The sequence below is a fragment of the Accipiter gentilis genome, chromosome 31, assembly GCF_929443795.1.
Source record: "Accipiter gentilis chromosome 31, bAccGen1.1, whole genome shotgun sequence".
Classification (NCBI taxonomy): domain Eukaryota; kingdom Metazoa; phylum Chordata; class Aves; order Accipitriformes; family Accipitridae; genus Astur; species Astur gentilis.
This window is the reverse complement of record NC_064910.1, coordinates 9,153,264-9,181,056: the sequence shown is the minus strand read 5'-3', so window position 1 is coordinate 9,181,056 and position 27,793 is coordinate 9,153,264. Positions and strand designations below refer to the sequence as shown.

General features: G+C 43.3%; 2 protein-coding genes across 8 annotated transcripts in view; one reads left to right on the top strand and one right to left on the bottom strand.

Moving 5' to 3' along the window:
- Nucleotides 1-27,793, top strand: part of UBE3A (ubiquitin protein ligase E3A) — a 551,561-nt gene that overhangs the window by 106,691 nt on the left and 417,077 nt on the right. The gene's annotated exons all lie outside the window — the stretch shown is intronic.
- ATP10A (ATPase phospholipid transporting 10A (putative)) overlaps nucleotides 13,808-27,793 on the bottom strand; it is a 104,846-nt gene continuing 90,860 nt past the window's right edge. Inside the window, exons 16-21 of the mRNA XM_049834081.1 lie at nucleotides 24,404-24,529; nucleotides 18,712-18,912; nucleotides 16,499-16,579; nucleotides 16,303-16,407; nucleotides 15,781-15,968; nucleotides 13,808-15,081 (exon numbers count right to left, since the gene is read on the bottom strand). Coding sequence (XP_049690038.1) covers nucleotides 14,376-15,081; nucleotides 15,781-15,968; nucleotides 16,303-16,407; nucleotides 16,499-16,579; nucleotides 18,712-18,912; nucleotides 24,404-24,529 — 1,407 coding nt within the window. The 3' untranslated portion in view covers nucleotides 13,808-14,375. The remainder of the gene's footprint in view (nucleotides 15,082-15,780; nucleotides 15,969-16,302; nucleotides 16,408-16,498; nucleotides 16,580-18,711; nucleotides 18,913-24,403; nucleotides 24,530-27,793) is intronic.

The following is a 27,793-nucleotide window of genomic DNA, read 5'->3' as shown; positions in this document are numbered from 1 at the left end:
TGCTTTTTTAGACCAAACTAAAGTGCAGGATTGTTTCTATTCCTAACCCACCCGTAGAACAAATGGCTCAATAAGCCCTTTCTGTACCACTTCATGAAAAGAAATCCAGGGCAATTTCTGCCAGAAGGAGAGACTCATTTTTGGGGGGTGAAGTGCTCGCCTACAGAAAGCACAGCTTCCTTTCTTGATTCAGCTGCAGGCTTTCTGCCTGGCGTACGGCTTTTGGCCTCATCCTGCACTTCTCCCACAGGCTGAACTGAAATGGTAACATTCACACAGGGCTCTGGGGAGCACCCTCAGCTCTGCGTTGAGGCATGGCTGCTGAAACATCGCCAGGGTGATGTTTCTGGGTTTAAAATACCCTTGCTCACAGGAAGGGCAGCTTCATTTTCCCACCTTTTGCCAGCAAAAAGACAGTGATTCCCAGAACGGCTCCGATGGGACCCCAAGTGATTCCTGCCTGGGGCAGTGGGGTCCCTGCTCTTGCTGGAGCAGGCGGCTGGGTGGATGCTTCAGGGAAGCCAAATCCCTTGGAAAGCTTCAGAAATACTGTAAGCAACAGATGGGGTTAATTTTCCTCTTGCTCCTCATTGTGCTTTCCACTAGACTTTTTCCGAAGGCAGAGCATAAATTATCTCACAGTCCATATTGCTACAAAGGATGTATCTGATCGCTGTCTCTAGATGCACCTAATCCTTCCAGTAATCATATAGCTAGATGAAGATGAATTAAGTTTGGACACAAAAAGAAAATACATTAAAGAAAGGCTGAGAGAGTTGGGGTTGTTCAGCCTGGAGAAGAGAAGGTTCTGGGGAGACCTTATAGCAGCAGCCTGCCAGTACTTAAAGAGGGCCTGTAAGAAAGATGGGGACAGACTTTTTAGTAGGGCCTGTTGTGATAGGACAAGGGGTAATGGTTTTAAACTAAAAGAAGGTAGATTTAGATTAGGTGCAAGGAAGAAGTTCTTCACTGTGAGGGTGGTGAAGCACTGGAGCAGGTTGCCCAGAGAGGCTGTGGATGCCCCATTCCTGGAAGTGTTCAAGGTTAGGTTGGATGGGGCTTTGAGCAACCTGGTCTCATTGAAGATGTCCCTGCTCGTTGCAGGGGGGTTGGACTAGATGACCTTTAAAGGTCCCTTCCAACCCAAACCATTCTGTGATTCTATGATTCAGGAAAGAAAATAGATTAAAGCCTTGCTGGTGGAGGTATTTTCCCAGGACAAGATTGGGAGGGTGTGGGGATGAGGGAAGGTGAAGAGGGAAAAGACTGTATGCAGCTTTTGGACAAGTATTATACAGAAAAATTTCCCGTGCCATCATTGGTCTCTTCAGCAGCCAGCTCTTTGCCAAGGTGCAACCCAAGCCTCCAGGGCAGGACTAACCTGGGTGAAGCCCAGAGACCCAGCAGGTTCCCCACCACTGGCCTTAACCTCATCCAAGCCAAGCAGTTCTCCATCTTAAAAAAGCACAGAAAAATGAGATCCCAAACTTCTGCTGACCTCCAGACCTTTGTGGCAAGTTCCTGGTGGTGCAAGCAGGCACAGGTCCAGGCCCTTGGACACTTCTGGTCACTGCAGGACTTTCCCTTGGGTGCAGAGCATATACCCTCCCAGGTTTCCTAATGCAAGCTGTGCTTTTGCACAGGGACAAACTGGTGCATCCCCTGCCCTTCTGGGCTCCCCAAAGCCCTCACGCATCTCTGGCTGCTACTTGCATGGAAAAAAACCAATACAGTGTGATAGTGGTGTAGATTTGGGGGGGGGCATTTCAGGTTCAGGACAAAGGAAGGAAAGAGACTTTTCAGTCTGGACATGGGGGTCCTGGCACCCCTCACCCCACAGCTGCCCAGAGCAGGCACACACCCTGCCCTTTCCCCCAGGAAGGAGATTTTTTTGGTGAGGTTTCTCCAAGACCATTCAGTTCCTCTGCTCTTACAGCCCACAGTGGCTTTGCAGGGGGCAAAGACAAGGAGCTGCCTCCAGCTCCCCATGGGACTGGGGACACGAGCACTTCTCAGCCCATCCTGGCATGTCGCCCTCCCGGCAAGGGGGATTCCTGGCTGTATTGTGTCACCAACATACTGTAAAAATAAAATAAAAAAAGGCAAAAAGCAGTGTTTCCCACAGATTTCACTGGCTGCATGATGTAGTTGTGATCAAAATACCTGAGGCAGCATTTTCAGAGCTTCAAGTAAGCACGTAGGCTAATTAAAGGATTTTTCTTGGCACAAAGACCCTCCTCTGGAAGTGGCTGAAGGAAATAGGACAAACCCAGATATCAGGGGATATCAGGCAGTGCTTCAGCTCGAGCCTCCTAAATCCCTTATCAGTTGTCACTCGGATGATCCACCTGCCACAAGTAACCATACTCTGAAAAACCTTTCTTGGCAAAATTACTGATAGCAAAATACCTCTTTAATCTACTGGGCAATACTAGTCTTCATCATGCTGCCAGGGCGTCCTCAGGTAGTGATGGTGCCCAGGATGATGTAAGGTGTATAAGAGTAATGGCAGCTCTGGTGAGGGAATGCAAACAAAAATCCCAAATTTTAGGAAATATTTCCCTGGAGATGCAGAGTGCTGCCGAGAGGAATAGGGATTTCCCTGTGGAGCAGGGCTTGGACTATAACTTCCTACCATGAGAGGCCAAAATAAAACAGATTCCTAATTTTTTGAGAGCATGATGAAGGACCAACTCCTCAGGCAGAGGTTTTCCTTCAATAAATGAGTCTGAGAACAGACCCAAAACAAAAAAGGGAAAAAGAAGGGAGCAGCCAGACTTAAAAGCAATATTGGGGGTAGGTTGCATTGCAGTCACGTGCTGCCATGTTCTGGGTTCTTGATCTACATCCTGGTTGTTTTATGGCCAGTAACTCCAGAAGTACCTCAGCTAGAAAATAATAATAATGATTAAAAAAAATAAAAAAGCCCAGAAATCAGCTAGCGCCTTCCTAAATGAATACAGCTGACAGCAATCAAATTATGGGAAAGAGAAAGTACTTGATTTGCCTTAATTGCTTTTTGATATTTTTTAGGGAAACAAACACTTTAAAAACTTGATGGTCTTTTACTGAGTACATGAATGAATAAAAAGAAGCCTGGCTTGTTCCTAGATAAACAGACCACGTTCCTAAATTAAGCAATGCACTTGAGGAGAAGCAAATTAAAGTGCTGGTAGTTTAATAACAGAAGTCATACAACTTTTTAAGAGTTGTGGAAGAAACTTGTGGATTGCCCCCAAGTGAAGGCAGCCTGTGGAGTGACAGGAAAACAAGGGGTTGAGCTTTTCACTGTTACTGTTAGTGTTAGCAGCATCGTTGAAGCAGCATCCCTTCTCAGGTTGGGAAAAAGAGATGAATGGTTGTGGAAACAGAGTGAAAACAGGGGTGTAAAAAGAGGTGAGGGTGAGTGTCTGGAGCTGCCTGTCTCCACAAATGCTGAGCGTAAAAACTTCAATTTTAGGGTAGTCTCAATCTGCATGTGTAGCCCAGCCTTTCTTTATTTTATTTGTGCCAAATCCCAAGGTGATGGTCAGTGGCAGGTCCAGGATCTCCTTTGGTACCAACCTTGTCACCTTCTTGGAGCAAGCACATATGGAAGAAACAAGGAGGGGCCGGTGGTGGATGCTTCCTGGAGGGGAACTTCTGGCTGCAGAGGTGGTTGGGGCTTTTTGACAGAGGGTGGGAGGTGGCACAAGAGGTGGAAGAGCTGTTCTGTGCCTGCTGGGTTTCATTTTATGGCTTGAACAGGAGCTCTCTGTCAGTTTTCCTCCTGGGCCAACGGCCAAAACAAGCAGGGAGCCTCTGTCCTGGTAGTCTGATAGATGATCAGTTCAGTCTGTAATTCTTACACGGCCCTTAAGGCAATTCTCTCTGGCCTGTGAATACAAGATACAGCCACACTTGGTGCCAAAATGAGATGTCAAGTTGCTCTGCCCTTTTGAGTGAGATGAGAAATACTCCTCAGACATTTTTGTGTTCATCTCGGAGGCCTGCCTGCAAATCTCCTGGGTTTTTCCATGAGGGAATAAACCCAGTGGTTGTTCATTGAGCAGACTTTCAAACATGGTCATGTACTCTGGGTTTTTATCTGCACACTAGGAATTTGCAAGAGGAAGCCAGCCGCTGCCTCCTCACGGGTGACCTCCCATCCCTACCAGCAGCCTGGCGAGCCCAGGGCAGCATCTGTGGCAAAAGCACATCTCGTGCCCTGCTGGGTCCCCTTGCATCCTGCTGCATCCCACTGCATCCTGCTGCATCCCACTGCATCCTGCTGCCCTGTCACCAAAGGAGAGCTCATTCACTCTTGCCAGCTGTGCTGGTCTGGGGGAAGGATACTGCCTTCGTAACCAGCCTTCTCTGGCTCCTATAGAGATGGCACCTAAATGTAAGCGGTGTGGTTTATTCAGTTTATTCCTTTTGACTGAATGTATGCCACTGAGGTAATTTAGGCCAGGGAAGTGTCTTGGTCCCCAGTCAGTCTATAAACATGTCTCCATTTTGGTTGCAAAAGACCAGAGAAAGGGATGCTGAATGCCAACATTTATGGAGCCCTACCAAGGAGAGGAAAAGAAAGAAAATGCCTTACTAAAAATAAGCAGCATTGTGGCATCTTTGTATTTTTTTAATGCTAGAAACAAAATTAATTCCCCTCACTCTTTCTCTGCTGGTTTGTGTGTTGTTTCTTTATTGGGTCTAAAGCCTGGCTGCTTACCTTGCACTGCCTGGGAAAAGCTCTAGAAAAGGCCAGACCTGCATGGGAAACTGTTAATCACAAGAGGGAGCAGACAAGTTTGCTTTTGTGGGATCGTTTGTTTTGGAGGTTTGTCACAGCCTGATGACACACACCAGTACCCACCATGCCCAGGCACCACCCAGTACCCATTGAACTCCTGCACCTTGTGGGGACCCCAGGGATACTCGGAACCTTCAGGCCGGGGACAGCTTTCTCAGAAACCCACCCCACCTTGAAAACTGGGGGGAAAAAGTGGTAATTAGGTATAGGGTTAGCTAGCAGAGCGTGTGCTTTTTTGGGAGGCATGAAAAACAATTGTCAATATAGCAGGGGTGTTTTTCCAGGTTAACGGTGGTTTAAAAATACCCTGACCTTTTAAAATGTCTTCATAAACCTGTCTCAAATGCATTTCTTAAGGATAAGCCTCACATAAATCTGAAGCAAATATAATTGAAAATATGCCAGATTATAGTTCTCCCTTTCTTCAGTTTTGTAAGGAACAAAATATGATTTTCCTAAATGGAGACCCTTGAAGCTGAGCTTTTGTCTCAAGGCACCTTGTTACAAGTTTAAAGTCTCCACATTGCTTTCAAATAAATGATACAGTTTTTGCTTTTAATTAACCTTTTTTTTCCTCCCCCTGTGCAGAAGCACTTTCTGTTTGTAGCTAACAAGTGGCTGAAAACAAAGGCCAGTGCCGGCAATAGAGGGATACAAGGGCTTTTTTGGACTTCAAGCAGTTGATTAAAAAACAAAAAAAAATCCATGCAGTGGTAATACATCCACTTATATTTCTCCTTTTTTCCCCTGCTCCCAACAAACAACAGAAAATGTAAATTGCTTCTCTCTTCAGAGAACACCAAATTACCTTTAAGAAGTGTTCAAGAGCTGATTATTTAAACCTGAAGAAGTCTGTGTGCTTCATCCTGCTTACTTCGAAAAATAAAAGTTTTCTCCTCTTCAAAACCCAGCTGATGGGCTCCGATGGCTCCCAAGAGCAGAGCAGTCCCTGGCCTTGCCCGGCTGGAGGTGGTGACCTCTGGGCTGTGCTGGAGATGCCAACTGTGGACCCATCCTTGAGGATGGAGGAGGATGATGACCTGAATAGCTGCCCCTGGCACAGGGCTGCCAGGCAGGAGAAACCCTGCACTCAGAGAGCAGAGGTGGAGGAGACAAGGGGACGGGCTGAATTTTCTTTTTTTTTAAGCAGCATTTCCCTCCATCCCGTGGTGCACCTATGTCTGTAAAATTATTTATGTAGTAAAGCATGTCCTGGTGCACACAGCCTTAGGAGAACTCATGTCCCAGAGCTGTGCCTTGTCAGCCACCCTCCCACTTACAAAAATGTGGTATTTTGTATTTTATTTTTATAATGGACCTCCAGGACAAAGAACGAATCTCGTCTGCAGCATGTGAGATGAAATTGTGGTAGTGCTACGCAGAGAAGTAAAATTGGCTGGAACAAGATCCCAGTGAATGGTTATATCAGACCCTGGCAAGGGGGTGGTCGCCAGTGGGCTACAACAGCAGCCAACTGAATGCAAGAAAACCTTGCTTTAGAAAGGGTATTGCTTTAGAAAAGCCAGCATCTCTCTTTCTCTCTTTAGCACTGAATAATCCAAGAGCCTGGCTGTCTTGTGCCATGGGCCTTAGGATACCACTTAAAGCAACACTCAATGGGCAGAAAATGCTGTTGCCTGATTTGACCGTTGCACACGCAACCAGTACATTTGGATATAAATGAATTAATTCACTTTTAAGCTTCAAAATTCAGACAGCTTCAGATGAACTGCAGCTCTCGGTACCTTTGTTGATCTTGATCATTTCCATGTGCACCTGGGGAGAGGAGCCTTTGCCTGCAATGCCTCCTGTGGTGTCATTGTTTGCCCTCGGTTTCCAGATGACGCCAACCCGATCTTTCTATTTCCGTCATCTTACGTGCAGCTGAAGATTGAATCTCTTTCAGCTATAATGGTTTTATTGAGTTCTTGAGGGTTTAGCAAAACAAACCAGCTATAAAGTTAATTGTGTCTGCAAAAATGACAGGGATCTCACAAACTGCAAACACCCAGCCCACTCGGGATAAAATTGGTTCATGCAGCTCTAACAGTACACACAGCTGATTTGAAAGAGTTTGTCGGAAATGTGGGTTTTTAGTAAATATAACCCCCACATTTTCATCAGCAATTTGATTAAAAAAAAACCACAAACCACACTTTGCATTTTCAGGTTTTCACAGTGAAAAGCTCAATATCCCCCTTCTTGCTTCTAAGTTTTGGAGCATTTCCACGTAAAGAATAGGAGAGCAGCAGCAGCTGTCGCTGAACCCCCTTCAGTGGGCAGTTGTGCAGGATGCAAAGGATTTATCCTACTTAACCAAGAGTTATTTTCATTAACAGCTGTTTTCATTAACAAAAGGGTCCTGGAAGCCACACTCATCTTTTGTTTCCAGGCATGTAAATGGTGAGCAATATCTCTGTTGTGGTTTGGGTTTCTGAAGGTCCAAGTCCCTCTTTGTGGCCTCCATGTTTTGGGGAGGAAAGCAGGGAAGGGTGGAAAGGTAGGAACTGCATTAGGAACTGCATTCACACAAGCCTGGCTGCAGGGACAGTTTGGTGCCTTCATGCACATAAAATGGGCCATCTGGGAGTAAACTGGAGACTTTAAAACCTACAGCTTTTGGAAAACGTGATGAACAAGCACAAGCGACATACCACTGGGAACTTTGGGCCAGGAACTACTTACTAACCTTAGCTACAGCAGTGCCGTGTCAAGTTTTAGCACCCAAAGGGCTGCGGGGCCAGAGTGAGAGGCCCCTTGCTCCAGCTCTGAGTCAACATTGCCTCTGGAAACCCACACCCTGCCCTGGCTTGGGGGCAACTGCCCAGGTAATAAAGAGGAGTTAAAGTCCTGGGGCATCTCCCTGCAGAGGAAAGCAGGCACTCCACCCGGTTTGAGCAGCTTTTATTTGCCTTGTGCCAGCTCTTTGTTGACACCTTTTCCAGTCTCTCAAAAAGCTCTTTCAAGCATTTTGTGTTCACTAAGAGACTATTTCCATGCATGGGCTATGCAGGCTGCAGCAACACCAATGATTACGCTAAATGTTGAAGTCTTTAATCCGCTTTTAACAAGGTTCTTGTTTAGTCATACCTCTCAGGAGGCTACATCACAGGCGAACTTATGCAAGACAAGCTGATGAAACAGGACTGTGAGAGCTGAACCAGCTAAAGTCCTTCCAGCAGCAGAGCTGGCTGCAGGACCTGGCTGTCTTTGCCCGCCCTGGCTAGGATATGCTAAAGCTCCTCTTGGAAGGATTTATGTAGTGCTGCACTTCATGTATCAAGGGAGACATTATTGCACAGAGCAAACAGCCATACTTAAAACCACATGGAAGCTGCTGCTCAAAATAGAGATAATTTCTCATGCAGCTATATAGAAAAACCTTCCTTAAAAGTTAGTCCTTTCTTTTAACTGCTCTTTTTCCATGTAAATAAAACACAGTCCTCACAACACAGTTACCATTTTCAACAGTGGCTTCTAATTCTAGATTTTGGGATTTTGGGGTGGCTGGCCCCCCAGAAAACCCCAGAAAATTTTGAAGCATATAAAGCACCAGAGATCCCTCTGAATGTGTGATGCACTACAGGGTTTCACAGCCCAGGACAACTGGAAAACACTTGCCTTGATCTGGGTGTCCAGAACCAGAGACATTTGTAAATCTTTCCCTACTGTGAACCTCTGAAGTCAGGGCAAAAGCATTTTGCTGTTGTTTTGGAAGATACATGGGCTGTGACCATGCAGCGTCTCCTTCAGCATGAAGGAGACTCAGCGAGCGGCACACGTGGTGATCGATGGAGTTATTGCTAATGGCGAAGGTGCCCATCACTCCTGGTGCAGTGGCCCTGGGCACAGGTGCTTCAAGGGGCCGCTTCTGATGGCAGCAGTGAACTCCCTGTAGCGCCTTCAACTGCAGGAAGCACAGCCATGCCAGGGGCTTTCCGATGGCCAGGATGCGTATTGGAGTGCATGGGAGAACAACATGGAGACATCTATGCAATAGCTCAGGGGATTCTTGACGAACAGGAAGAGTTTCCATGCCATGTTACCTGTTGCTTGTCTTCCAGGTCACTAACAGCCCGAAGTTGTCCTGGACACTGCAAACAAATGTGCGGTCTCAGTCTAATGAGCAGTCCCGTGTGCATGGAAGGACACGGGATTCTCCCCTGTTCTGGCTCCTACCCTGGTTTTTGACATAGGGAGGATCCCAGGGACTAGTACTGGGACCTGCCATGGTCACAGGTACTGGCTAGGGACTGGCACATAGCCAGCGTACTCGTGTTTGCAAAGCAAGCGCCAACCTACCTCCATGTGAGTCAGCACAGCTGCATTGCTTGACGTCAGCTGGGCATCAGTCCCTGTTATCTGTGCTTGGCTGCAGACAACAAGCCAAATTCAGTCGTTGTGTAGCTCTAGTGAAGTGTAAGGTTGGTACAAGTAAGCCTGCCACCAGGCAGAGAGGGAGATGTGCAGAACCACTTTGCAAAACCAAAGTGGTTGGAAAGCTCTGAAGGTCCCCTCGTCTCCCCACCTACCTTCCAAGTGGCATCTAGCAGTGCCTTTCCTTCCCCACTTTGCTACATCTGCATAACCCTGTCTCTAGTGGCTTTCACAGTGTCTTTGACACATACCTGCTACCACTCCATCACAGTGCATGGCCTATTGTATCAGCATCATTTTTTCTGAACTGCCACGTGCACTCTGTTACAAAAGCACACTGCTGAATGTAATACTGGACTGAAAAATGCCCGAGGCACTGATCAGTCTGAATCAAGAACTAGCTGCTGCATAAACACAAGGCTTTCTTTTTTTTTTTAAGTTTAGGTTTTGATGCAGATTTTATGATTAGGGCAGGAATTGTCACTCCCAGATGATTCAACCACATGCAGTTCTGATGGAGTTTATTTTTTTAAGATGAACAACTCCACATACTGCAACTGGTATTTGTGCAAAACCCTTCTATGTAGCACCTTTAATGGCTAAACCTCCCCAAATCCTCCATATCTGCTGTACGCGGATCGGGTGATCAGCCTACAATGTTTGGGATGTATAAGCCTGGAGCAGAGCCAAATGTGAGCATGACATTAGAAAGCTGGCCCAAAATGAAACGTAGTGGCACTCGTTGATTAAGTGGTCAGAGTCTGCAGGAGATGTACTGGGAGCAAGCACAGGCTGCGGCCCTAGGCAGGATTGGGTGTGAATAAATGACAAGTCAAGGTTCAATGCAAGGTAGTTGAGAAAGCTGGATAATGGAAGCAAGAGCAGTCTCTGGTTGAATAATTTGAAAGAGTCTGAGGAAATTTTACTAGGTAAAGGATGAGGTCTCACCATCAAGGAAGCACTTAAATCAATACAGGGTGCCACTGAATTTTGCCACAGTGAGAAGTCAGCACTGTCATCAACTTTCCAGTTTATGAAAAGCATGAAAGATCATTTAATGGCCATCAGGGGTTCCACAGCTGGCGCAAGAGATTGGCAAACAGGTGCATGACTGTCTGAGCACACAGAACAGTGATGTATAGCTAGAAAATCTTGGAGAAAATACCGGAGTGTTGTTTTGTTCCTGTTTCGACATTTGTATGCCCAGTTCCAATGCGCTGGCATATGTGGGAGATACAATTTCTGAGATTAGAGTGCTAACCTGATAGAAGAGTTCTGGCTGTTTCTGAAAGACCTTTACACATCCAAAAGAAATTTATAAAATAGATAAGTCACTGGGAATTCAGTTCCCATATATAAGAGTAAGAAATATGGAATGCTGTGATGCTTAATTCACAACTCTCTTCTCAGTCAGTAATTTCAGCTGGAATGCTTCAGCCGGCAACATTGAGCAGATGCAGAAGTGCTTGCAGAGTTCAGTGCAAATATTTGAAAGAGTGTACAGGGGGCTGTTGTTGGTAATAGACTGAAATCAGGCATTGTTTTAATTACCTTGTGGAATCTTTTAATAAACAGTTGCATGCTTTTTGAGCGTTGGCCTCATGAATTTAAAGCTTTGTTTTCCTTGATATGACAACTGCTCAACTGCAGTGACAAGACTAACTTTAGAAGTTTATTTCTATTTTATTGAAATCAATGTATACAGCTTCAAAAAGCCATTAGTATTTGTTTAGTTAAAATGTTTCAAATATTAATAGCAGCTTCAAAGTGTTGACAAGCCCTAAAGCCCAGCAAGTAACATGCTTTGATGTGTTTGTCTTCTGGCAGCTGAAGAGAGAACTTCTATTTTGAAATGAAAAGAATTAGTTTGCTTAATATTTTATTTCCAAATGTGAAATCTGTTTAGGCTTTTTTCTCTGAATTGTGGTTTAAATTACATTTTAATTATATTATTTTACAATTTATCTCCCAGAAGGAAACGGAGACATCTTGCTTACTGACATCCTACTGATCTGGTTCTGTGCCCCTGGGTATCTCATTTTGGCATACAGAGGCCTCAGTGTGGCACATCTTCCTATCTACCCGAGACCACGCAATCAATCCTGCTGAGGTCACTGCTCCATTAAGGTCAGCGGGATTATTTGGTTTATTTAAGATTAAACTCATACATGTTTGCAGGATTGCTGCCATAATAAGGTATGTTATCCTTTAGTATGAAGGGAGCATTTATACTTTATGCATTTCAAAATGTATTGGTAAGGATTTTTTTTTGCGACAAAATACAGCAGTTGTTGAGGCCTGATTCCCAGCTGGGGTAAGTCAGCTTGAAGAAATTGAAGGAGCTATGATCGTTGTAGCAGCTGAGGATCTAGAACTACAGTCATGGTGAGTTTCCCTAAATATATGACACAGATGTCCTACTCGCACCCTCACAGTGGCAACTTAACACAACTATCTGGCAGCGCATGTGTATCTCTCAGTCCCAAAGGAACACTTTTATCCCTTACCTAGAAAAATAGTCTTTGAAACACTGAAAGCACAACAACTAAACCAAATCTTGCATCACAAAGGCATGGCTAGTAAGGAATTTAGGTTCTTTTTGATGAGCGCATCACCAAATACAGCTCTGAGACGAAGCCCAGTGATGTTCCAGCCCTTTCTGCTGTCAGCACCGGACACATCTTATGAATGCCTGCAGGACACCAAACACATTGTGGAAAGATGCAGAGGAGTCAATGAATGCAAGCGATCCCCACCTGCCTGCTGGGGTTGCTGCAGTAACTGAGAGCAAGCACAGATGCGTGACATCCATGGGAAGCTCCTGCTATGACTCCACAACACTCTAAGACTGAATTTAAGGTCTTGCAAACCTATGAATTCTGCCTACCTGGTATCTGATACTGTGTCCTGCGAGATCCTGTTTTACAAGCAGAGGAATATTTCTAACCGAATGGCAACATTTACACATTTCAAAGTGTCATCCGATTTCCCCTTTGGCATTAAAAGACACTGCAGCTCCACACAGGTGAGTTATTTACAACAGCAATCTCTGCACAGTTTGTGTTAAATACAGCCAGCTAACCTTGCAAAAAATTACCTGCAAAGTCATCCCAACAGAGACTGAGAAACCTGGTAGAGAAAGTAGAAATGTCTAAACTCAGAGCTGTCTCACCCAACTAGAAAAACTTGCAAAGGAGGTTTCTCCACCTGAGCTGAGTCCTGCAGGCTCCCTTTCCAGAGAGCAAAAAGCAAGTGCTCTGAGGGTGCGGGACTCTGCCTTGCTTTAGAGGCGTGTGTCAGGACACCCCTCCCGTGGCTCCCGGCTTGCGTTGGCACTGACAGCGCAGAGACATACCCTCCTACCTTCGTGGAAACCGAGTGCTCACTTACTGCCCCTTTTCTATCATAATTAATATAAAGCAGGGAAACGTCAAGACGTGTTCAGCCAGTAACAAATGAAACAATAGGTGAGCTTTCTTCCCCTAAAATCTACATGCATAAACCCATGTTCCTGTTTAACTGGAGGCTAAAAGAAAGAAATTGTGCTTCAGGCACACTTCTTTTTAATCGCATGCTTAAAGCTGTTCACAGGAGACTGAAAGAGTGAGTCCCTTCACGTCTTTGCCCTGTCCCTAGTCAATTCTAATCCCCAAATGCAGTTTAGTTACATGTAGATGTGTCATGTTTCATGAGGGTAACATATTTACAGGGTGACAGCTCTTATTTAGATTGCTTTCTTCTCTTCCTTTCATTGGCATTTTACAGTTTCATATTATCAATTCTGTCTTTGGGAAAGAGGCCAGTGTATAAATCTTGAAAAAAACAGATCCCGAGTGGATTAGCAAGTGTCACAATGGCGGGCACTGTGGCATAACGGGCTGAGGCAATTGATGCGGGAGGCAGGTCGCCTGGCACAGAGTGTGGCATGAACAAGTTCTGTCCTTACACAAGTGATAGCAAGCAAGGTAAAGGCCATCTGAAAACCTGTGATGAGGAAATGAAGAAGTGCAGCAGCTACTTCATACATGGTCATGGTGACTAGGATCCAAGCAGCGTTCCAAGGCTAAACCCCCCGGGATCCATGCGGCTGGCACAGCGCAGCCACACGTCCATGTACCCGAGGCAGTTTGTGGTGTGCAACCATGTAAGGTCGGCTCAGGCATAACCCCAGAAAGCAGTGCAGCTCCCTACTTTCCGGACTGGAGCTAGCCTGCCTTAGAGCGGGCTCAAGTACCTCTGCATGGCATTGCACCCTCGCAGCTGGTCATGCCCCACGGACTTGATTTAACCTGGCTGAAACAATGGTGAAGGTGCCTAACAAAACTCCACCCTGCCTGCCCTCCATGACTTGCTAGCAAGCAGGACTGCCTCCTTCGGCAAAACCAGCCTACGCGCAGTAGTGCTTCAGCACGGAAGATTACAGACCCTCCTAGGTCAAACTCTATAGCAGACACCATGCACCAGCTCTTTGCCACCAAATCATTCCTCACAAACAAGCAGAAGTTGAACAGCCTGATAGAAGGCCACGAACAGCCAAATGCTAGCTGCTCCAAGTGAAGGGCTGATTTACTATTAATGCCAGACTGGGAAGTCACTTTGCAATATGGATGGTCATTTATTTATTGTTTTATCATGACACATAAAATGCTAAGGCTGCAACATCAAAATATGGTGTCACTTATAAAAAAATACCAGTATTATTAATGTGGTGGTAAGATACCGTTAACATTTACAGAGAGGTGTATAATAATTCGATAGTCTTGCCTAATGGTTTGCTCCAGTGACAAAACACCCTGGCAAGCAGATGATGGATGGAATACAGTGCCTATTTATTATCATGGGTTTTCCTCCTTGATTACTGAATGGCCTATAATGATATCAATAATTGTTGCTGAATCTAATCCTTTTGAATATGGCAGATAGGTCCTTTACTTTTACAGTATGTGTCAGAATAAAAGAGAAGCATCTGAAGAACAAAGAGACAGCATTTCCTTACAAAACGAGATGAAAAAATAAAACAATATACATGGAAATTTCAAGTGTTTCTTTTTATATTTAAAGCTCTTATTTCAATATACTGTATTTAAACATTCTTAAATAATCATTCTGTACCTTTGATTTTCTGTTTCATCTTTGGAAACAAATAGAGTAATCTCACTATAAATGTGTGCAAATAGAAAATATATAAATATATTTAAAGCCCATGTCATAAAAAGGTGGTCTCAGAATTGTCGTTTTTACAATAATCAGCTGGGGTCCCTTTCATTTTGTCCTGCAAGTTATTTGAGCTCTGTTCTTTTAAGCCTTTGAAGTCCACATGCAAAGAAGAGCCAAGCACACACATACTGTCCTGTGGTTCACTTTGTAAACTGCTGGATGACACCTGTAAAACAGTCCCAATGCGACTGAACAGCGGAGTTGATGTGATCCACTTCAACAAACTGAAGTCTGCTTGGTCGACTGCTGAGCTCCATGGGAATGCTGCTCCCACAGGCAACGACTCCATCTCTGAAGTGCCATGTCTAACTTCATGAAATCCTGTGGACCTTTCCAGACTACTTGCTGATGAGGGGAGTTTGTTTTCCCCATACAACACAGCACCCTCAGGAGAGGCAGCCACTGTCTGATCTGTTTTATGTTCTGCCTTTGGGTGCTTTTGGAAAAGTGACTCACTTGTCTGAGGAGATGTTGGCAAAGGTGTGCTTTGGTTACAAGCCTTATAGCAATCACTAGCATATGAGCCAAGGCTTGGTGAGAAGCTGTCTGCAAAGGACTGTGTCTGACGTATTGTTTCCTTTACATTCAACTTGGTCAGAAGCTGGGTGCGATTCTGTGGGGATAGTTTACTCAACTGGCGTCCAAGCTGCAGCTGGGTTGGGAATAGTGTTCCCTGAAGGGTTCTGTACAGAAATCTGCAAGAGGAGAATGTGCACGTGAAAAGAACTGAAAGAAGGAAGTAGCCAAGACATTATAAAGAGAAAATATCCAAGACAAAAGTACAACACAGAAAAATAAGAGAGGTTTATGTGCCTGCTTTATGTTTGACACAAGAAAGCTTGCAGAGGAAAAGCTCTGAATGCTGTGCTAATATTTTGATTAATAACAAGCAGCTTAATAGATCTGCAGCTTTAGCCAGTGATCCACCTTGTGATTACACAAGGTCTTTCATTCTTCCTGATGAGAAATCAAAGGCAGTGGGAATCAATCTGCAGAGCAGGCCTCTTACATCCATAATAGGCAAGTAAGTCCACAATACACTATCAGAATTTCTGTACTGTGCATGCTATGGGAGGATGGGTTGAATCTGGAAGCATCACGGAACTCTCACAGGGTAGCAAATATCTGCATGGCCATGAGGTTTGACCAACAGTCTAAAACCATCCCTCTCCTGTGGTCTATGGCCAGGACCTGTGGTCTGTTCCTGTGGTCAGGAGCACAGAAGAGGTTAGGCAACCTGACTTCATATAATTAGCTGCTGAAAAAAACTGACTTGGCTGGTAGGGCAAAAAGAAAAAGGGGGAGTAGAAAAAAAAAAAATGCTTCTTGCCCTCCCAGCCATAGGCATAAAGTGCTTTCATATATGAGAAAAGACATGAGAGAAGATAGAATACCTGGGCAGCAATGCAACGACTGGTGATATAATACAAGTGAAATAGAACATAGGGTCTCCCATCAGCCTTTCCATAGTCCAGTAGGGATTGGATGGAGGATGGCATACTGGGCAGGAAGCATTGTAAACCAGAGCCACAAAGAAAAATAAAAGGATACTGAAGATGCAAGATGACCAGTGGAGAAAAGTCTAAAACAGAAAACCAACAAAAGAATAATGATTCTTTATATTCTGAGAAATTTGTTGTGATTCTGAATTAAAACTTCTTAATTTCTGGAGCCAAATCCATGCACGGGAAAGAGTTTGGAGCCTTGTATTTTCAAAAATTCTTATTATAGATACAACACTACAAAGCTGTTAGCAGAACACAGTTTAAAACCTTTTTCATGTTTGCTTAAAATGCTTGCTAAATATAGAATGTGCTGAGGAAATGAAACAACCATCTTCTGATTTTGAAGAATGGCACTAAGAACAGAATTATGCATATACCAACAATTTTCTATGTAGGCTGTGGGTACCTTACCCAAGTTTTGGTTTCAATAGCCAAATGTAGCATGATGGTGAAAAGAGCTATTGTGGTGATAGGAGTTCCCCAGGAGAAGATATCCACATCCGAATCATAGTAAGTCTGTAAAGAAGGAGACCGAATTTAGCCGAAGCTGTGCTGCCAGTTCCCTTCAAAATGCTTGAAATAGAATGGCTTTAAACTAAACACTTACGAAATAGGGGATGAAGAAGCAAACCAGGCTTTGATACATAGCATCAATCATGTTCATCCAAAACATGTGTGGTTGGTACTCCTGTGGCATAAAAAAAAATAATCAAGAAAATCAGAGCCTAATGAAAATGCTATTTGCTGGGATAGGTATTTTGAGGGGGATATTCCAATGGGCACTTTTAAGGGCTTTTGCAAATAGCTTCACAGCTTTGCCCATCAGTTAGATACCCTCGGGGACGAAGTATGAAGAGTCCACTTGCAAGTCACTCTGTTCTGGGAGGACACTTCTGCTGCTTTTTTTTTTTCCTGGCAGAGGGTGTAATTTGAATCTGACACTCAGGTCAGCAAACATTTGTGAAGGTGCCTGACTTTGTGCACTACAGTTAGACCACTGATTTCAGGAGGAGCAATCTGAGGTGTAAGTACATGAGTAAATGGGTTTTACATCATGTACATACAAGCACAATGCAGTTATTCACAAGAGAGAAAACAGAAAATGCACACATACTTAGAAAAGGAGATCCACGACAATGACATTTAGCAGTAATTCATGCAGCAATGTATGCTATGATATAAATACGTATATAAAACATATATACACACACATATATCTGTGTGTGTGCACAAAATTGCTTGCTAAGAAACAATATTAAACTAACATTTTGTTTTAAAGAAATATACAACTGCAGGGGTATGGATGGTCATATAAAAGACCTAGATATAATGAAAAAGAGTTTGTAAATGGCAAAATATTTATTTAATTTTGGGATAGAGGTTACATCTCCAACCACTGGGTTCATCAGGGCTCCTTCCCTCAATGGAGAATATCACTGCAGCCTAAAAATGGGAATTGAAAGCTGCTTAGAAAGAATTATGGGGTTCTTTGGCCTACTGAAATAACATGTGGTTAAGCACTGGAACAGGTTGCTCAGAGGGACTGTGGAATCTCCACTGCTGGAGACATTCAAAACTGGACTAGATAACGACTTGAGTAACCTCATCTAGCTTTGAAGCTGTTTTGACCAGGCGTCTGGATCAGATGGCCGCCAGAGCCATCTAAATTATTCTATAATTCTGTAGGCTTTGAATTGGTAATACCTTTTTGAAAGAGATCCTACCTGAAGCAGGATTTTTTGGCAAGTTTTTAAAATGCCTTTTTAGGTAACTATTCAGAGAATACGCTCACTAGATTTCAAACAAACTTAGAATCGTTCCTGGGCTTGCCTATGAGAAATAATTGAGCTGTGAACCCAGGAGACTTCTCTCCTCAGTTTGCTAGCTGAAGACAGGCAGACACAGTTTCCCAATAAGCTTAAGCCATTACAAGGTTTTTACCACCTTAAAAATGTGCAAGAAAGGAAGGCATTAATGTTACAGATCTTTAAAGTGGAACAGAAGAAATACAGCAAAATGGAAAAAAACAGCTGGGTGAAAAAGAGAGAATTTGGACTAAAGCACTAAAAATAAGTTGCACTAAAATTCTCCTTTCGTCTTTCCAGGACAGTGTCTAGCAACGTCACTGAGGCAAAACCCACTCACTGTCTCCTCTCAGAGGGCACAATGTTAAGTACTTTTAAGAGAGGCCTTTGCCTTGGAAGCAATGTCTCAATATGGATAGTTTTGCCAAGCAGAAAGATTTTCCCACAGTACACTGTAGGTGTAATTACCAGAAATGGTTTGGCTCAAATCCCTCCTGCAATTCCTTCTGTTTTCATTGTACAATTCAAGCTGATGGGGACAAGGTGTTTTCAATAGACATTTCAGCTGAATGTGTCATCTGCTGGTGACTATCTCCTAAAGCCATCTTTCTCTTCTGCCTGTTTGTAAAGGGCTGGGACCTGAAGTTTTGAGTACATACTATGAGGTTATTCTGTGAAAGTCTGCACTAGTCGACAAGGTATAATCTGCTTTACTTTTGTGGTTATTTGTGAGCCTGGACCATGTGGGAGGAGTTCTGCTTAGGCTGACTTAAAGCATTCAGCTTCTCTCCTGTTATATAGTTCAAAATACAGCTGGGTGGGTTTTTTTTGTTTGTTTGTTTTAAATGTACTTTTGGCATTTAATACTTTGACTCAGATGAGAAATATCATGAAATAATAATAGTGACTTCTCAGACTGTTTTTACCAGTCAACCACCCTTCAAGAGCAGGGTTGGTTTTCAGCTGAAACTAAAGATGTGTAGGAAAAAAATTACAAAAAGCAAGAAGTTTTTACCTCCATATTCTGTCCGCTTTTATAAAGCTGAGGTACAGTAATTAGCACTTCAGCTGGCACGTCCTTATCCAGCACACCAGTAATCAGTTGTGGAAGAGAAGAGAAGAGTAAATTAAAGAAGATGAGATACCACTGATCAACCATCGATGAGCCAGAGAACCCGCAGTAAAACTGGTACCAGAAGAGAAGGGCCACAAACATCTGAAACAGACCAAGCAATGCTGTAAATATGACAAGATAAGCAGGATCATCATCCCATTGTGTTCTGAAACCATTCTGCTTACAGTTCTGTAAGGACTTTCTATGAATGCTAAACATGTGAGCAATCCTTCTAAGGATACCTAGTCTTTAACTTGCTGTTCCTGATGCCCGGACCACTTAGCTAAGCTGCAAACATTTGGCACACCTGCAAGTCTTTGTGCTGCTGGAACCTCAGACCTCAGGTGTCAGGGATGACTTCACACAAAATTTACTCTCAGTCCAAGTGAAACCCTGAGGTGCAATTTAACTAACTGTAAAAAGCTCTCCCAACCATCATTGACCTCTAGGTATATGAGTACTTGCATTACTATCATAAGAATAAGCATTTCCATAATAATATCCTCTGCTGGCTTGAGATGTTTTGGGAGGGTCTGCTGGTCTACAATAGGTAAATGCACAACTTTTTTGCAAGACCAGCATGAGACTAGCAGCAGCAAGGGAAGTGAAACTGTAAGGACTAGCCAAGTTGTCTTAACTAGTCTATCTCTGTGCTTTGAAATTCAGCAAATTTGCAGTGTTCTAAAGATTTCTTAGTCTCCCTTACACTTCAGCTGTATAAAGAAATCAGCTGCATACACAGCTGCAGTGGGATTGTTCATGTAGTTGGGTTGGAATCACCCAAAAAGGAACAAACCACACAACTCGTTTCTTCTACAGTCTCTGCAGTATGGAGAATCCAGAGGTTCTTAGGGCTCAGGAGAGGTGCTGATCTCACCTGGTGAGGGGGGATTTGAGGCCTAGAAAAAGATGGGCAGCTTCCTAGGGAAGGAAATATATTCCCAGGCTTGGTCCTCCTAAAATCGCAATTTATATTATTCTTTGTAAAGTGATTAACACTAAACAGAAGGCAGCCAGAAAAGCCTTGGCAACTGTCCCTCTAGTGTTTTCCCCATTTTAACCACAAAGAAGGGAAATGATGTGACCTCTCCTTTCACTTTCTCTTCTTTTTGTATTCTGCTCTCAAAAGCTTTCAGTCAGCTGAATTATGTTAACCCTTCATTATTTTTAGATATATAGAGGAAAATACAGATGTTCTATCTGTATGCCAAAATGCGGTTGAAATTTAAACATAGGAGAACAAAAAAGCTATGGTCTGCTTAGTGAAAACTGCTATGAGAAGAGTAAGCCTATCTCGTGAAGGAGAATTGCCACAGAATAAGGGGGTCAGTCCTGCTGTACATAACTGTATACATATATGTGTGTATATATAGATGTATTGTACATATATGTTCAGGCAATGTTTGCATTCTATGTTGAAGTGGCTTGTATATCATCAGCAACATACGTCTTGCTGTTTGTGAGCCCATACTATAAACTAACCTATTAAAAGTTAAATGGCAGTATTTTTTTAAGGATCACCTCTAGAAATGTATCTGTAAATACATTTCAGGAAAAATATCTTCCTCTGGCCAAAACAAGACTGAGTTACCAGAGCTTACCCTCTTCAGTACAGTTGGCTGGGAGATGGCAGTTTCATTTCAAAACTGAAGAGATTTTGAAATTTATTTCCTTTCCACACCAAAAAACCAACAAAGCTTCCTGAGTGTTTTCTCAAAATGGAATTGCAATCAGTATGTGAATTTAGATACTTTTCTCTCACTCATTTGAAATAAACAAAATCCAGCTAATCCTGGACCTAAGAAATTTTCCTCTCTAGAGCCTTGCTATAATTCACCTGTCTTGGAAAACAGTCTGGCTCTGACAAAAATGAGTAGTTTGATGGAAATACAGTCAGCTGAAAATTTTCCTACCACCTCTAGTATAGGTCTCAGCAGTGCTGTCAAAGAAAGCTGTACAAATAAATGACATTTCAGTAACCAAGCGTAAATCAGACTTTTTTCCCCTGAAATTTTATTTGGATTAAACAAGTGTTTAGTTAGATTTCAAATATAATGCCCCCTCTTGCTTCTGTGAATTACCCCCCTGAAAAAGTAAAACCAAACTTACATAAAAATTGAATTAGATTTTAAATAAAAAAGGTTTCCTTTTTTTCCCCCAGTCAAGACTGTTTTATGAATGTGGCCCCAGACAAAATTTCTCAGTGAATGAAGTATATGTCAAAAAATGTTCAGTGCTGTCTTGCAGAGAAAATGCATAAAGGGGAAGAAGCAGCGCATGCTTGTGCAGGTAGAATTTTGTTTACATGAAATCCCTTTTAATCAAGCTCTGATATTTCCACTCATGTTATGTCTTAGTTGATATTTTACTTGTATTCTTATTATCTTCACCAAGCCAAACATCTTCTTCGGTAAGTCATCTGAATTTACAAATGGCTTCTGCAGCAAAGTGGAGTTTAGACTTTGAGTTAGAGAGGTTCTAGTGGAGAATGGAAAATTTCATAATATGAGCAAATGAGGAAGAAAACACTTGAGGAAACAGAAAACTTACGGAACATCTGCAGGGTAGCTATCTTGACTCTCTGCAGAGAATCATCTAGAACAGTCTCCTTGCAAAAGGATCAGGTGCTCACATCTTTCATTTTTGAATATTCTTTCCTTAAGGGCAGGCACTGTGTCAGACATATTCGTGTCTATATGCTGGATACCCCACTACAGTTTTAGAGTCAGTAGCAAAAAGTATTGCTCAGAAAGCTCTCAGGGCTGCCACAGCAGAGCCAACACAAAGAGATTTTTTCAGTTATATTCTAGCCTTGAGGCAGCAGCTTCTGAAAATGTCTTACTAAAAATGGCATAAGAAATAATACACATAATCAAGGGTAGTTGTACCAAAGGAAATGGAAGATTTTACAAGAGCTGAACAAAAATGTAGATGTATAAACAACATCTCTGGCTGCTGATTGCTGGAATGTCTTATGTGTATTACTTCTTTTTTTTAATTTATTTTAATATAAGATGGGTCTGCATACACTTCTCGGAAGTTCAGATTCGATACTGTCAAGCCAAAGCATATCTTGGAAACATACAGCACTGGGGGTGGGAGTACAGATGTTCAGCATCAATCAGGATCCAGCCTGCAAACTCAGGCATTTAAACACCAGCACGTTTCACTGTTGTGCTTCAACAGGTGGTTATCCACTCAGTGCAGCACTATTTAAATCTGCTTGCTATTTCAGGCTCAGGCAGCAGTTCAGACTGTCCAAGTTCCTTCTTTCTTTTGTGTCTGGAAGGGTGCTTGCATGCAGCTTCTGATCAGACCACAGAAGGTATTTTAACATGCTTGTCTTAACACAAATGCTTTATTAATTCTTTAGCTCCTTAGGTATTCCTGAGCAAATGATGGTCTTCTCCTGATAAAATACCTACTTTCAGACTGAGATCAGATGGGGATTAGTCAGGCCAAGAGGAATTTGCATTAAAAAGTTGCCACTGATTAAAAACATTGAGGATTAGATTAAATCTGGAAAGCAACTTTTACAAAATTGAGAGCTATTTTTTTTCTGATATTGAGGATAAAATCCAGTCCCCTGCTCACAGTTCACACATTGCCCTCTGGAGCAAACAGAGGTCTGAGAGCTCTGGCTCTCCCCTTTTTCCTGCTTCTTCATATCCCTTGCTCCCAAGGTGATTTGTAGGTGTCACAAGTGAGCAGATCTCTGTGCCTGATGGTGACTCCCGCCCAGCTGATGGAATTCTTCGTTGTCTTGTTAGGCAGTTTTTGATTGTATTGGGTGTGTGTGGCAAGGTTTTGGTAGTGGGGGGGTTTACAGGGGTGGCTTCAGGGAGAAGCTGCTGGAAGCTTCCCCTATGCCCAACAGAGCCAATACCAGCCGGCTCTAAGATGGACCCACTGCTGGCCAAGGCTGAGCCCATCAGTGATAGTGGTAGTGCCTCTGGGATAACATATTTAAGATGGCAAAAAAGTTGCAGGAGACATGGAAACAGCAGCCAGAGAGGGGAGTGAGAACATGTAAGAGAACCAACCCTGCAGACCCCCAGGTCAGTGCAGAAGGAGGGGGAGGAGGTGCTCCAGGCGCCAGAGCAGAGATTCCCCTAGAGCCTGTGGGGAAGACCCTGGTGAGGCAGGCTGTCCCCCTGCAGCCCAGGGAGGTCCACAGTGGAGCAGATCTCCACCTGCAGCCCGTGGAGGAGCCCACACCAGAGCAGGTGGGTGCCTGAAGGAGGCTGTGACCCCGTGGGAAGCCTGTGCTGGAGCAGGCTCCTGGCAGGACCTGTGGCCCTGTAGAGAGAGGAGCTCACGCTGGAGCAGGTTTTCTCGCAGGACTTGTGACCCTGAGGGGGCACCCATGCTGGAGCAGTCTGGGCCTGAAGGACTGCAGCCCATGGGAGGGACCCACGCTGGAGCAGTTCATGAAGAACTACAGCCTGTGGGAAGGATTCACACCTTGGAGAAGTCTGTGGAGAACTACCTCCTGTGGGAGGGACCCCACGCTGGAGCAGGGGAAGAGTGTGATGAGTTTTGCCCCTGAGGAGGATGAAGTGGCAGAGACAATGTGTGATGAACTGACCGTAAACCCTATTCCCTGTCCCCCTGTGCTACTGTCGGGGGGTAGGTAGAGAATCCGGGAGTGAAGTTGTGCCTGGGAAGAAGGGAGGGGTGGAGGGAAGGTGTTTTGAGATTTGGTGTTATTTCTCATTACCCTACTCTGGTTGATTGGCAATAAATTGAGTTAATTTTCCCAAGTTGACTCTGTTTTTGCCCGTGATGGTAATTGGTGAGTGATCTCTCTTGTCCTTATTTGGACCCACGAGCCCTTTGTTGTATTTTTCTCTCCCCTGTCCAGCTGAGGCAGGGGAGTGATAGAATGGCTTTGGCGGGCACCTGGCGTTCAGCCAGGGTCAACCCCCCACAGCAATCAATAATTTTTGCACTCTGAGATCAATGCAAAGGGCCTTTGTTAGGGCCAAGGAGTCAAGCAGCTACTGGCTCATTGCCCTCTACTGGACCAAGTACCATTTCATACACCAGGGAGGAAATGCAGACCCATAGTTTGTTCTTTACCATGGTGTGCTTCCTTCCTAATGAACTCTTTTGGTTAGTTGGGAGTAAGATGAATGAAGAAAAAACCTTCCCACTCTCTGCATCTGAGACACAGAGAGAACTCAAATTATCTCAGGTGACTAGGGAATATGTACAGTGATTCATAAATAATGATGAGATAGAGTCAGGAAGAGAAAACAACGCTCAACAGCTACTTTGGGCCAATGCTGGATGGCTTTGGCATTAGACTCCTGTGTCTAGCCAGCTGAATTCTGCAAAACTGCTCTATAAAGAAACTTTTCTTAAGCAGTGCTTGTTATTTCTGTTACCTAATTTGCACATTCAGCATCATGCTGTAGCTGTTATGGAGCAGGTCCTGTATTTCTGCAAATGGCAGCCAGCTGCCTTTTAACTCTGCAAATTTCTTTGCAGCTTATTTATAAACCATTGGAAGGCTGACCTAATGCTCACTTAGCACAAAATAAACCTTGGAAACATGTGGTGGCATAAAGCTGCCAAGTCAAACACTTACTGCATTTTTGTAGAAGAAATACAGCACCATGTTGGCGAGTCGGGAATAACACCAGTGGCCATGAACAAGCAAGAGCTTCTCCAAATGCCGGAACCTTGGGATTGCAAAGTCACTTGCCATCACCGCCTTTAATGAAAGAAAAGTTGGAATCATTATTATAAAGTGTCACTTTCAACACCAGCAGTGAATCTAGTCATCTTCTCAACTCATACAGTCAATGGAAATTGTACCGATGAAGAATGAAATCCATTACAGTGAATCTGAAATGCAACTATTGCTGCACTGATTTGGAATACCCGTGAGCAAACCCAGCAGCTTGGCAGAACATGCAAGGTGACCCGGTCCTCACCCAAAGGAGATTACAGTCTGCGTTCCAGATGGTGACAAGCAGCAGCAAAAAGTGAGAGGTGGGAGAATGGCTGGCAATTGCAGTTGCATGAGCATGAAGGCTCAGGGCCTGCGTGTGAACATCTCGGTGGCTGTAACATCTTTCTCTGTAAAAACTACAGGGTACTTACAGGGCAAAATGAATGTCCAGAGAATAAATAAGAAAAGCACAATTAAGTGGTTGCATCATAATTACTGGACTTTGAAAGACAAAACAATGAAAATATTAGTTTTAATTACATTTGCAATCCTGGCTTATAAAGTTTACTGAGCTGCCTGAGATATCAGTATTTTGAGGGATTTTTAAAAATGCATGTTTCCGAAAACTGCCTATGAAAATATCACACTAGATGAGACTCCTCTGGGACTGTGCAGACTGACAAATCACCCAGTTTCTCTCTACTTCTGACTAAAATTCAGGGTACTGTACATCTAGATGAGACCTTCTTGTAAATGATGGTGTTATCACAGTTGTTTCATGGTTTTCCTTATTCTTAGGATCACACTAAGATTTCATTTAATATTATTTTCCATTTCCTTTTCTATTTTGGTATCACCTTTCTTCTCACAGTTCAGCAAAAACATGAGGAAAGGTGAAAACCTCCAAAGGAGCATTGTCTTCCTTACACTCTGCAGGGTGTATTTTGGCTGTGTTTTAAAATGAGAGACAACTTTCCTTTTAATTTTTTGTAATTCCCTTTCTTGGTAAATCATCAAAAGGGCTCAATTTTCCCAAGTGAGTGCTTGTAGAAGCTATTAAAATAAACTCTAAAACAGTATGCAAGAGAAGGTGTAATAATATAATTTAAGCAGTAGATGTATATAAGCACTGGGATATTTTTTAGTATGTTGACACATCCTGGGATTTCTCAGGTACTGAGATATACTTGTTATAACCTCCCTGCACTGGATAGTCTGACTTGTCTTGCAGACATACAGCTACCTTGCAGTTTGAGGGGAACAGGGCTGTGTTATGTCTGCTTTCTTGTCCTCCACCCCATCTCAGACTTTTCCAAAGTTAAAACAAAACCGTTAGCTTCTTTTCATTTGTGCTTCTAACATAGTACTTCACAACACATTGTGATAAGTGTAGGGGTTTTTTTCTTTTTTTTTTCCATTTTGATTACAGTGAGGAACACAGCGAGGAAGATAGTGTTATCCAATTACATTTGCATGTTTATTTCACCTCAAAATATCCCCTTGATTTTCACATTTTTATTTTTTTCCTCCAGCTTTTTCACAGGAAAAAGTGATTCATGCTCCACATGCTTCCACAAAATGTGGAAAGAAAATAAATCAGAAAGTATTGCTGGTTTAGACATCTAAATGCTCAACGCCTTTTGAGTACCTGCATGTGTAAGATTCTGACAGTTGTTTACAGTAAAGAGACCTGCACGGTTCCTTAGGACCTTGCAGCAAAGGAAGGGATCTATAAACATTTTCCACTCTGTTGAACTTTTATTTAGAAAATACCAGGTAGTTTAATGGGTTAATGATCAAGTACCTTTCAGATTTGAATACACCTGCAAAAGCCAGGGGCATTTGAGGACTGGTTATTGGAAGTGTATGAGCTCAGCTGAAAGTGGCATAATTGGGAGAAGAGTAAAAATAGTGCTATGAGCACTATATGCCTGCATTAGGAAAAAGAGTGATCTGAATTAATACATAGATGATAGAAGCTGGTAAGTTCGTAAGAGATGGTAAGACCTAAGGACTTTGGGGCAGACTTTTTTGAACCGATAGGCTTGGAGGGGATCCCACAAAAACAGTCTCCTCTGGGCTTGAGCCTGGACTGCCTGCAGAGTGATACTGCAGAAGTTATGCAAAGCTCTTGGAGCCTGGTGAAGGCTGTGGAACAACAAATACACTTGGTATCAGCTTAATCCAAGACTTCCTTTCCTCCTGCCCTGCTGGCCATCAAAGTCACACTCATAGGGTCTATGGCTGGGATGCCATATGCACAATAAATATCTGAATATTTTTGTGGTAGCTTCTTTCCAGTCTAATTTACAGCTGCTAACAGTTTGGAGAAGCATTTTTAACACATTGCGGGCCTGCAATCTGTCTGTTTGAAGAGCACTGATGGACATCCATTTGCCCTGGAGATTACTTTGACTGAACCCACTGGATGATTACAAGAAGGAGAACAAGTGTAATAGTTCTGCTGGGTCAGGCTGAAGCCCATCTTCCCTAGTATCCTGCCTCCAACAATGGCCAAGAGAGCATGCCTTCAGAAGAGTATATGAATAAATAAGAAAAACATCTACTGACTTTTCTCCAGAGTACTGTCCTAGCTTCTGGTGATCTGCATGTCAGAACATGCACAAAGTTGACATCTGATTTCATAGCTCAGTTAAATTTTTATTTCATAAATTTGTGTGTTGACCCAAATAAATTACAGCATTCATGAAATCCTATGGAATAACTCTATAATCAACTTGCACACTGTGTGAAGGAGGCCCTTCTTCCCTTTCAAGCAAAACATCCAGCCAGTGTTGCAAAAAATGCAAGTGGGTCAGAGAATCACACACCAGTAAGTAAGTTAAGGAGCATGCTCATCTGTTCAGGTCGTCAGGATGGAAACACTTCCCATCTTCTCTGAAAAGCTCTTTGACATATACTCAGCTACTCTATTATCTCACACCATCAGTCTGCACCTACCCCAAATACAAGGTAGGTTATGAAAACGAGGTATCTTCCTCATTCTCTGTGTCTTACTGCTATGTCTGATGCTAACAATGCAACTGAACTGCACTAGCAGTAGAGTAATAGGTAATACAGTAGGTAATACATCCTATACATATAAATCCTCTCTTCAGGGGATGGGAGAAGTTCCTCTTATACAGTTGTAAATACAGTAATGACAGGCTGAACACATCCAAAAGACTACAGGGCAAGTCCCCTTATCTTGCTGTTCCCTGTGGCAGGAAATGGGGAGAAAACCAAGACTTGGAAGAGTGTGTAGAGAGCAAAGGGCTGCAATTTTATCTTTCTTCACTGTTC